The sequence below is a fragment of the Fringilla coelebs genome (genome assembly GCF_963513975.1).
Source record: "Fringilla coelebs genome assembly, chromosome: Z".
NCBI classification, from domain to species: domain Eukaryota; kingdom Metazoa; phylum Chordata; class Aves; order Passeriformes; family Fringillidae; genus Fringilla; species Fringilla coelebs.
The window spans coordinates 57,913,304-57,925,332 of record NC_140031.1 but is presented as its reverse complement, the minus strand read 5'-3'; the positions used below and the strand labels follow the sequence as shown (position 1 = coordinate 57,925,332).

Genomic DNA, 12,029 nt, shown 5'->3' with positions numbered 1-12,029 from the left:
TGTCAAATAAAGGCACAAGAACGTGAAAGGATGTCTGTGTTGTTGCGTTGGTCAGATTTCACAATATGTCACCGAGGATAAAGATGTATATGTGTTGCCAGTGCTCAAGGCAGTACATTTGCAAAGGGAATGGGTACATCAAATGTGCTGCAAATCCTTTTCCTGGGGTTCTCATCAGTGCCACAGATTGCTGGCTCCCTCTGCTCTCAGTGTGGATGGGAACCAAAGCACCAAAAATGTTCATCTTAAACTCATGTTAGTGTGGTCCCTGCACAAGGGTAACTTGCAAATTCATGAAGCATTCCATATTTTTGGGGCCAGTATGGACAAATCTAAATGTAGAAAAGTGCTCTACCTTGCAGCACACAAATGTTCTAAAATGAACATAAAAATGTTCATTTTTGATTCATCCTCTCTCTTCATGAATTATAAATCCAAACTAGAAAAGCAAAATATTTTTGCTTCCAAGCAACTTTTTTGAGCAACAAACTTTTCTTACTCTTTTACTCTCTCATAATCCCTTTGTTTACTCCCATTCAAAAAAATTTATGTTACACAATTGTACAGAAAATCTAGAAGAATCTGGCATGGCACACTGTGTATCATAGAATGAAGACAGCAGAATCTTAAACATTAGAAGGAGAAAAACCATCTGTGAAAGGAGGCATGTCATGAAAGCAGTCAACCTCCAGCTCCTAGCAAGCTGAAAAGCATACAGCAGAAGGAAACAGTAAAATCGAGCTACACACTGAGGCAGCAGAAGTCCTGCTACAATTTAATCCTCAAAGTACAACACTGTCTAGGTGCTAAGCCTTCCTGCGGGATCAGTACACAGAAGAGATTACCATCCCTGGAGAACATGCTGCTGAGATCTTCTCTGGGTCTGTCTTCAAATGATCTCTTTCCTCCTTCAAGAAAGGAAGCTTTTCCCCTCCTGACCCGCAGACACTGACTACCTCACACTTCAGTATATGCTTATAGTGCAGAGACTGGAATGCTGGATGAGAAAGAACAAGTTTTCCACTGTTATCCTAAACAGGGGGCCAGTGAGACAAGCGTTTGGACAAGGAAAATGAGATGAAAAGGGCTACACTTCCAAGTTTATGGGAGTCTTTCTTTCAGAAAGAAAGTGAGTGAGAATTCCTAGCATGTGACATTACAGGCAGCTACCATGAAGAAAACTGGTTTTGAAATCATGTTGCTGGGGGAATGGGAGAATGAACAACTGGAGGCAGCACTGGGATCCTAGAAGGCAGAAAGGCAGACTGTCCTCCAGACTGTAAATGTGTGTGTTTGTTTACATTTAGCACATGGTGCAGATTTTGCACCTGGTACTGCACGCTTTGCTAAGCATAAGAATCATTTCAGCTTCAGAGGAGTTGCTGGGTACCTGGACCCACACCACTACCCACACACAGCTTCTGACCCTGCCCTCTCTAAAGAGGGTGACAAAATGCCTGATGCCTTGAGCACTGCAAGGAACTTGAATGTACCCCCTCCCTAACAGAGATGATGTAGGTCCTGGGCCGTGTATTTGGACTCAGTTCAGCATCACCCTCATCGTTCCAGGTCTGCCTCCTCAGAACAGGGAAGACAGACAGGGAGGATATTTGTTAGGATACAACCTGACAAATTCAACCATGCACACTGCGAGGTGGTCATAATGCAATAACAGGAGCTGCATAAGAAACTCCAGTATATAACTTTTATTGAAATTGAGGGCTTTGGGATTTTGAAAGGCATTTGTCTTTAGCGTCCAAACCTCAGTAAACTGTTGTGTGCTAGCAGCATGATAGCAGCATGAATCACAGAATCACAGAATATGAGGTTGGAAGAGACTGGTAAAGGAGTAAGACAGCCCTGGCCATTTGGTGCTCACTGTGCAGATACCATTTTAGCACTTCAATTATTTGCAGCCCAGACCTCTTCTCTTGCCATTGTCTTTGATAATTGCAAGCTCTTTGCTCCAACTGAAGGTGACACCAGTGGTCTGAAAACATTAAACCATGCTGTTATGGTGGCAATCCGAACAAACTATGATTTTAAGAGAAAAACCCAACAAAACCAGCAAAATAAAAACCCAAACAACCAGGAGAGCAGCTGAGGAAAGTATAATCTTTCCACTTCTGTTCTTTTTAATGGTTCACAGACCTTTTCAAGCTTAACTTTTAAAAACCATAGATAGCTGCTCTCTGCTGCTGCTTTCTGGGTAGGCTATACCAGTGTGTCCAAGTTACAGAAGCCACACTAAACACTAATTCATTTGCACTCCTGCTCTGTAGTCATAATGCACATCCCTGCCTCAGGCTACATTTTGAATGAGCAATAGGGCTCTGGGGCAACTGCTCCTCACTCAACAATGAACTAAAAGGATTGACCTGTCACCTGAGGAATAAAATTTACTCTGGCACTGAAGTATCCATTATAATTTGACTTTTAGCAGAGAACTTTTAGCAGAGAAACATTTGGTGTGTGGAGATGGGCTGCAGGCTATCTGTAACTGAGGCAGTCTTATCTTTGCCCTGCAGATGAACAGTGTGCAATTCTTCTTGTGTGCACCCATTTTCTCTACCTTCTCCTAACTGACAGGTTGTCTCTGAAGGACCCTGGTGGCAGACATCCACCTTCCTTACTTCTCTGTCTCTAAACTGCAGCACAAAGGTGGCCAGCAAATATTGTAGTTGGACTTAGGAGAGCCAGTCAGGAAAGAAAACCAGAATCAGGAGGCAGAGATTGTAAAGGAAAAGGAAATAAGCAATTGATACAACCTGCCATGCTTCTGCAAGAGAGGCTGCATTTCCTCCTGCTTTCGGCGTGGTGAGGACCGGGCAGTGGCCGATAAACACACCTTGGATGCCTACGAGGGGCAGCACCAGGCCTTTGGGACGAATTCTCCCACAGCACCAAATGGCTTTGTTGCTTCAGGGGAAGGTAGGTAAGATGTGTTGAATGCTTAAGGAAAGGTTTTAGATGGGACTTTAACAAACATCAAGTGGACGTGACTCTGGACTTCCCTCACTGGAAAATGGAAAGTGTCATGCTTGACTGGAGTTTGCCTGTCTCTGTAACAGAAGATGCAGGTGGCTGCCAGGGGCTCCATCAGGCTCCTGTTTTGACTCTGTCAGTGTTATTGCAATGTGAGAGAGTGAAAGTTAAAAGGAAGACGAAAGTGGCCTATGGGTTCAGAAACATCCTTTTTCTGCAAAAAGGACAGAGTATGCAAAAACAAAATAGTAAACAGTATGCAAAATAACAAAGAGTATCCCCAAAAGAAGATTGAACTCTGCAACCTTTTTTTTTTTAAATAATACTAGAAAATGTAAGAGAAAGAGGGAAAAAATGTAAAAGCCAAGAGTGTAAATGCAGAAGGGCATGGTGGGATCTTTTAGGAAGGGGAGAAACAGTGCTTAGGAAGAAACATTAGTTTGCCTTCCCTGGGCAACTTTGCGCTCCTGGAAATGCTAAATATAAGTACTGAGTTTGCATGACCAGCACTCTCACCAACCTGAGAAGTCCTGTCTTGGTGGCTAAAGGTCAGCCCTGTTTTTTGGGATGTATAGTCCCACTCAAGGAGGTGCATAAAGGGGTCCAGTCTGTATTTCTTGTTTGGCAGTGGAACAAGCTGTTTCTCCTCCCTGAGTGGGACATTGTGTGAAGCCACCATCGCTCAGGAGCTCATGGGCTGGTCCAAGTCAGTCTAAATAGGTGGACACAGGAGACAAGGAAGGAAATGTATCCCTCAGACAGACATGTTGGCCACAGCCCTCTCGTACATGCGCTCCAAGATGCGGTGGATGCTGGCAAAGCCTGGCCGGTCGGCTGGCAGCTTGCTCCAGCAGAGGCGCATCAGGTTGTAGAGCTCCAGAGGACAATTGTCTGGGCAGGAGAGGACATTCCCGTCCCTCACGTAGTAGATGACCTCTTCGTGGGCCATCCCATAGTAAGGCTGCATGCCGTAGGAGAAGATCTCCCACAGCACCACCCCGTAGGCCCACACATCAGACTCCGTGGTGTAGCGGTTGTAGAAAATGGACTCAGGGGGCATCCAGCGGATGGGGATGGCGTCGTTCTCGTTGGCTTTGTAATAGTCAGCCGAATACATGTTCCTCGAGAGACCGAAATCTGCGATTTTCACCACCATGTTCTCCCCCACCAGGCAGTTTCTGGTGGCCAAATCCCGGTGGACAAACTTGCGCTCGGAGAGGTACGCCATGCCAGCGGCGACCTGCTTGGCAATGCAGAGCTGGCTGGTGCAGCAGAGCGCCAGGGGGTTGGGGAGGCGCAGCCGGCTGTCCAGGCTGCCCTGCGCCAGGCTGCACAGGTTGCGGGGCGAGCGGTCCCGCAGGTACTCGTTCAGATCCCCGTAGGCCATGTACTCAAACAGCAGGCACATCGGCTTCCCAACCGCGCACACGCCTGGAGAGGACAGAGCACACGGGTCATTCGTGCCGCGCAAAAGCCAAAAAGCACAAAAATGCTTACACAAAAGGGAGGCTTTCAGCAATGCAGAGGGAGAGGTGACCATGCAAATACCACCCGCTTTGCGTGCATCCATCATGCAGGCTGCCTCTTTTCAAGCTCCTTCTTCAGGGATCTAACACTGAACTCTGGGTGATGCTAACGAGTCATGCACATGCCTGCATGCACAATTTTTCTTGACATCCCAGGTAAAACTCAGAGTTTTGGAGCGATGTTTAAGGAAGAGCCAATCCGGCTTAACTTAGCATTAACTAAAGTATTTCCTCTTCCCAGGTGAAACTACAAGGACTTTCAGGAAGTAACCTTTAAAGTTCTGTTTGTGTTACTTTTTAATTATTTTATTTCTTGTGATAGCTGTATTACAACAATAATATTGTTGTAGGGGTGATACATATGTGGGAAGACTTCGAAAGTATTCAGAAGGGGCATGTTCTAGGGTTCAGTGGAACTCTTGAATTGCAAGGGAGCTCCCGCCCTTATGGATTTTTCTTTTTCTTTAAACAATTCATGCAAAAAAAAAGTTGGTTGAGGAATTACTTTTGGCATGACAGATGCTCAAAAATGAAAGAAGGACAAATCAAAAGCAGACAGCAGAAAAGAGACATTTGCCATGTTTGTTAGATGTAGAACGCAGTCCCACTGAAGGGCACATGCTTGGCACTTTTTCAGCTTTTTTGGTGGGCCAGCATTAACCACACTTCCATCAGGCTTACTGGTCATACAGTGATATAGTAATATTTGTTCACCTATCATTAAACTGCTAACCAGCAAAGGCCAACATTTAAAATGTATGTGATTTACTTTCTTAGGGTCATCATTTAGCAATTGGTGATGCAACTTATTGTGAAATCTGAAATTCTGGTTGATGACCTAATATTTGAATCTTTGAGGAAAAACAAATGGCTGTTCCCAGTCTGATGACATCAGGATCTGACAAGCATGACAAGTGTATGTGGGAGATTTATCATCTAAGCTGTTTTCAACAATGTGGCTATTTCTCCGCAGCCTAGTGATGTGGTACTAGTTTGTGCCTGTAACTTTGTCCTTTTCTGGCCTAAAATGTGTTAACAATAAACACAAAGTTTAGTCCAGTTTAGTGCTTTTCTTGCTTTTCTTTTCTGTAGCCAAAGTACCTGTATCAACCCAGCTTTCCCAAAACTGTAGTTTATCCATTTCAAAATGTTCTGGAGCTTCCTACTGAAATAAATTAAGATCTCAAATGCCCCTGTTCATGAGAATCAGATTGGCATACAGCTTAGAGCAGGACTGCCAGGTAAAGGTGGCCAGCAGTATCTACTTCAGAAAAATAAATTACAGTCTTCTAAAAGAATATTTTTGTCAGCAACTTTCTTCTCAGAAAGTGCCTTATTAGCCAAGTTTCAGAAAAAAGCTTCAGAAAAAATCCAACAAAGAAGGATGTCCTTTCAGATGAGAATGGAAGGAAAGGAAGATACTGTTTCTGTGGCTGGCTTTTTTTGTTCATTTAATTTTGGTTTTTTTAATGCTATTAAGTGTTCAGACATCACAATAATAAGTGGGACCTATAAAACTAACAAGACTTGTGCTATTTCTTCTCAGTACCCACAAAATAAATCACAGTCCCAGGAAGTTCACATCTTCCCTGTGAGACATCTGGGTCAATGTTATTAGGCTGGAAACAGAGTTAGGCAGCAAGAGGGCCAGCAGTGTACTCAGTGCAGCATGAGGAGGATGCCTCACTGAGATACCTAAAAGCTTGACGATATTCGGATTGTCAAACTCTGCCATCAGAGCCGCTTCCCTCTGAAAGTCAGCCTGCATGTCTGCAGATGCTTCCTCCTTCAGCATTTTCACTGCCACCATGGTGAAAGGTTCATATGGCAGCAGCCCTGGGGCCCTGCAAGGAGAGGTGAGAGAGGAAACCATCAGTGATGAATACATGCCTATTAAATATAGGTTCTGTTTCTGATGCAAAAGGAGAGGCTGACCAAAAAAAAAAAAAAGTGGAAGGCATCAGAACCAACAGGAGGAAACTTAAAGCCCAGTTCCATCTCTTGGGACTGCAATATGCATTCCATATTATTGAGGTGCTTCAGTTGGTGTTTCAGCTGGTGCAAGTACAGGTAGGACTAAATTCAATATAGCTTTTTTTGATCACTAGTCTTGCTGCTAACAGATTCATTACCAAGTCTGGTAAAGACACAAATAACAGGCTGGTAAGAAGCAACTGCTCCCTTGGCTGAAGACCACATGATAAACTTAATAGAGGATAGGATGGACTCTTCTGTCCAAACAATTCACTTTAAGGGTGTAAGAGTGGAGTTTAAAAAAAACCTATTATATTCCTTTGGTTTTGTAAGGAAAATAGCCTTTTGTTACTGTTCTCTGTGTATGTATGTGTGGCATGTGTGTGCACCTTTAACAAGTTATAAAACCGTTTGCTAATTTCAGCTGGATTTAATGTGGTGCAGCTGAGGTCTAGAAAACAGTTAATATTCCTTCAGGATTTGTGGAAACACATGACAGGATAGAAGGGACAAAGCAAACCTGTGCCTTGTCTGAAGAACAAGTTAATGTGTAAATACACACGTTTTGATACTTGTGAATCTTCAACTCAAGCTTATAGACACAAATCCTTAGGAAGCAGAAAAATCTTGACTCTGAGCAACAAACTTGTTTTCTTATCCACAGGTCCCTGCACCCTCAACAAGTTTAATTAGATGGGCTTGCCAAAGATTTAGGGGTAGCTGTTTCTGGGGTAGAGTAACTTTCCACTCCTCAAACATGCACTAAACCTCAGGCGTACGTTTTGTTTCCTGCGCAAATTCTTCCCAGGGGCCTTGCAGCTCAAACACATTCCGTACAGGTAGCCAGCCAGAGCCCACGGGGAGTGGTGCCCATTTATGTGTCATGTTGCTACACCAGCCTGACTGCCCTCCCGTTGCTTGAATGCCAGGCTATTTTATTGCTCAGCAGCACCTAGAGGAGACTCCAATTTCCAAGCACGCTTCCAGCTTCCTTGTCTTCTACTTCAGACACATGGCAGATGCAACAGTAGCACTTGGATGCTGTAAATGTCAAATGTCGCTGGATGGCAGGGTGTCCATCAAGAAAGGAATCAGAGGTGACTAGATCACAGCTGAGACACTCAGGCAGGAGGGCTGGCATGCCAGAGCACAGGATCAGACCCCACACTTGTCTGCTACTGCCTCTGTTACAGCACAACATCTTCCTCCTTTTCCCCCGTGCTGGCAGCATTCCCTCTCTAGTAGGAGGGGAGGAGTATGAGCACCTACCACTTGCTGTCAATTCTCAGGACTAAAGCCAGCAACAGCAGCCTGAACAAAGCAATAGGGAATTTAAAAGTAAAAATAGGAGGGCTTTATATCTTCCAAATAGTCTCAGAGATTACCACTCATCTCTGACTAGCAGACCCAACACAATGCCAAAGCAGGGGTAGACAGAGCTCAGTCCTGCCTGCTTTGGAGACAGAAACTCACCCCAGGCTGATGTACACCCAACCATGTAATTTCACTGAATTCTCTAATGTAAACTAACCTAAATGTAACCAAGTGATGTTAAGCTGCACAATGCCTTTTAAGTGGCCCTCAGGCAAAAGCCAGAAATTTCAACTTTGGTAGCTTATGGTGATGCAGTACAGTTCTTAGCAGACCTGGGAAACTCACGCTGCTCGGGCACAGAGGCAGGGGCTATCTGAAGTCTTGGCAGACAGCTATCAAATTTGACCCCTTTCATGCCCTAAAGACAATCTCTGCACAAATGATAGGGGCACATCTGCAGGGTGGCAGTGGGAAACAGCTGCCTCTGAACCTGGAGAATTCAGGTGGAGGGCCAGAAGGGGGAGTGTTTTTTGAAAAATAGGTTAGTTCTCTCCTTAGGCAATCTCTCTTGCAATTAATGAAAAGCTGAGGAGAAATTTACACAGTTCATGCACAGGGTGGACAGCCACAGTCCTTTGCCTGCCTCACCACCAATGTATTCGTGCACCAAAGGCATTAATTGGCATTTAAGTGCATGCTGTTCAAAGAACTAACCAGCAGGGCTGCTAGGAATTTCACTCTGAACCTATCTAGAGAATGTCTGACTTAAGTTCCTAGTCAGGTTTTCTTTCCTAAGCAGTAACAGTGTAAAAACATGAGGAGCAGTCTGAACCTGTGTTTGAGACAGTGTCCTATCCCCATCTTGCTCACCATAACAGTTGGGTAGCTTCTCTTAGATAGTTAAATAATGCAATTAACATCTACTGAGTCTGGTGGGAACCTACCTTTACATTATTCTTTGGTTAAGTTAATATGTGAGCAGGAGACGGCTCTGAATCAGCAGGAGCTGCTTTTTGAGGGGGAAGGGAAGGTTGGGGGGTTTTTTTATTAATTTACACCCACACTATTTTTTAGCTCTATATGAGATAGGAGGTCAAAGAAATACCCTTTGCAGGTGGAGAGAACATGAGGAGATCTCTGTCAAGAAACTCTGAGCTTAGGAACAGCCTTGTCCCTAAGGAGGGACAACAAATTGTGCATTTGTAGTGTAGGTCCACCAGCCTACTAGCAAAAAATCCATACTGGCCTGCTAGCAAAGACAGAACATCCAGGCTTTTAGGCAGTCCTGATCTCAGGCTTTGCCTGGACCACACAGCTCCAGCTCCAAAAGAAAACTGGCATGCTAGTCTGCAGGGAACTGCACAGAGCTAGTGCTCTGGTGGCTTGTGGGGCCAGCGTGGTTCCCCCAGGAGGAGAATCAGCCACAAAGACCTAGCTGGGACAGACCTGAGCCTGGTCCTGAATTTTTTTTAAGCATGGTTACTTCCTTATCCTTTCAAGTGTGAAGCTGTTCCTGGTGAAGACAGTAGCCTTTCAGGAGAAGCTAGTAAATGATAGCTAGACACTTCCTGTCCTAACATGTTGCTTGACCCAGGAGTGAGTAAACACTGAATCAGGACTCGCAGCAGCCAACTGGCAAAGGCATCGCTGGCACTGAGTGCAGAGCTGTGTTTACAGAAGAGCGAGAAACATGAGAGCAGGAGAAGCAAGAGGATTGCTAAACTTAGCTCAAGATGTCCATTTAACACATGCAGGAAAGTACATTTTATCCTTCTGAGATGGGAAGGCAATAATTTGAGTTTTGATAGTTTCAGTAACCTGGATGGGCACACAGCTTGTACTAGTGGATCAGGCATCTGCAGTGATCTGCCAGCAGTGCACAGAAATGTCCATATCTTACTGTAAGGAATATAAAGACTTAGAGGCATTTTTGATAGAGATGGTAATTAAAAAAGGAGGTCTCTAAGAAGCTATTTCTGTGGCTCCTTCCCTGAGCCACAGAGAGCAAGCATCTCTAGGATGTGGTACTTCTCACCTTGCAAATGCTAGATGAGATGCAATACTTTCTTTTTTTTTCCTATGTCTTTTTCTCTCAGTTTCCATGGACAATAACAAAAAGGCTTAATTGAAAGAAATCGCAGTGCTGAAGTGGATGAAATCCACATAGAAGGTCTTTACACCACTTTGGCACTTGCTTAACTAGCACTTCAGTGACATTTGAATGCCCTTTGAGAAGTCTTTCTTGATATCCATGAAAGTCATTTCGAGCTCAGAAAGGTCTGTGCAGCACTCAAATTGTTTTAAAGCTCCCAGAGCAGGGCCAAAGCAGCACTTGGGAAGAAGAATGTCTGCCCTGCTCACACACAGGTGAAGATTCCTGCAGCATGAGCAGGAAGGTGATGCACCTCAGGGCAACCCGAGCACTGCACTGAGGCTGGGACAAGAGCTGCCCTACGCCCCTGGTGTGCAGTGCCCCAAGCACAGCTGTTGTGCAGTTTCTATAGCTGTGTTCTGGTTTCAAACTCAGATGTGTTTGGCCATCCAGGCTAACAGTTCATCACAGGCTAAGCATCGGTGGCAATCCCACTGTGCACCCTTTGAATTTTGTTATTTTTAGTTCTCTGTGTAATAAAGAAAAGTATGCTTGCTTTTCTTCCATTAGAAATAATTTATCTCTTCATTAGGTAAAACAAAAGTCCATCCAGGCTGTTGAAACTGTTTCCCAGCTGTCTAACCTGTACAGAACTCATTTTCTAGCAGGTACATCAACAGCTTAACTATAAACATTACAAATACCTGCATTATGAACTGCTTTTTGAAAGGATAGCCCTTTGCTTTGGCAGTCAACAGAAGCATTTCACCAAGCAGATCTTGGCCCATGGTGGTACTCTGATCCTTCCCTGGGTTTTGTGAGGTCATCATACACTACCCTACAGCTACAAAATCAGCCATGCCTCATACTTGTTAACTGCAAAGGATAAAGATTACTGCCCTGACTAAGAAGGGAACTATGCAGCCTCTACACTTTCTTCTAGGAATCTGGGTATGGGACTTTAGGAGGAAACTATTATTGTCCAGATTGTCTTGCAGAAATTATGGATGCTGTCAAGAAAAACTAGATATCTTCCATTGTCCTAATTATTAGGGTTGTCAATTAAACATTTTTCACACTTGTGAAAGTGCACAATCTCACCTCCCATGGTATTATCAGAACTGGGCTGTTGTCTAATACCTTAGGTTTAAAACAGGTAACAGTGGCTGCAAATTACAAAAATAAAAAGTGAGAAACTAACTAAAGGGGACACTGTAGAAGTCTAGAAATAAGGGAATTTATGTGTGTTACTCAAACACTGATATCCAGATAGCCATGGAGCCAAACAAGGATTGTTACAGCAGGAGAAAGGGGCCATAGAGATGTAGGGCAACATTTTTCTGAGACAAGTGTCCTTGTTCTGGCTCCTGGAGATAAGCACAACACCACCATCAGAGGTGCAGGAATGAGGCTAGAAGTAGGTGGGAATGGACTGCAAGGGGGGATCAAGAGCACCCAAGACTCCAAAGCTCCTAAAGCATTTCCAGAAAGGTCTGGAAGAAAGGGCTGCCCATGATAACTCACTTTGCATAGAAAGTGAGGAAATTAGCTCCAGGGCACACAAATTTTACTATAAAGAGGTACTCCCACATAGCCTAGACACACATGTGCCCTGGGACCATAAACTTTCTGTCAGCTGAACTGATGGTGGAGCCAGGACCACTGATCTCTTTTTTTTACCTTCCTTCTTTTCTTTCTCTCCTTCTGTCTTTAATCCATCTTTTTGTCTCCCTTCTTTTCACACTACCCCTTTATTCAAAACCCACTGCCCTGTGTTTATATACAAGGTCAGGGACAATAAAAGAGTTATTTCCATGGAAGGCATGTAATTTACTAATAAAAATTTGTGCACTTTTGCAGATACTCTGGCTTTTGCAATTCCTTTCACCCACAGGCATCAACAAATCTCGGGTGTGCATTTTCCATTAAGGATGGGACTCCACAGACACACAACCATGCACCCATCCCCCCCTGCCCCCCCCTCCCTGACCTATGTTGGGAAGGGTTTTAGTTTTGCCATAGAATCAAATTGAAATTCAGTTTGGACTGAACAGTAGCAGGACACAATGACTTTTGTGATAATTACACAGGTCAGAACTGGTGTTATAATGGAGATTATCACACACTGACAATTCATA

At 44.2% G+C, this 12,029-nt stretch overlaps 1 protein-coding gene across 1 annotated transcript in view; it reads right to left on the bottom strand.

The window, feature by feature from the left end:
• Nucleotides 1-3,739: 3,739 nt before the first annotated feature.
• Nucleotides 3,740-12,029, bottom strand: part of MUSK (muscle associated receptor tyrosine kinase) — a gene marked incomplete at both ends in the record, with an annotated part of 53,921 nt that continues 45,631 nt past the window's right edge. The window contains 2 exons of the mRNA XM_084225401.1: nt 3,740-4,416; nt 6,207-6,355. Of these exons, the coding sequence (XP_084081527.1) occupies nt 3,740-4,416; nt 6,207-6,355 (826 nt within the window). The remainder of the gene's footprint in view (nt 4,417-6,206; nt 6,356-12,029) is intronic.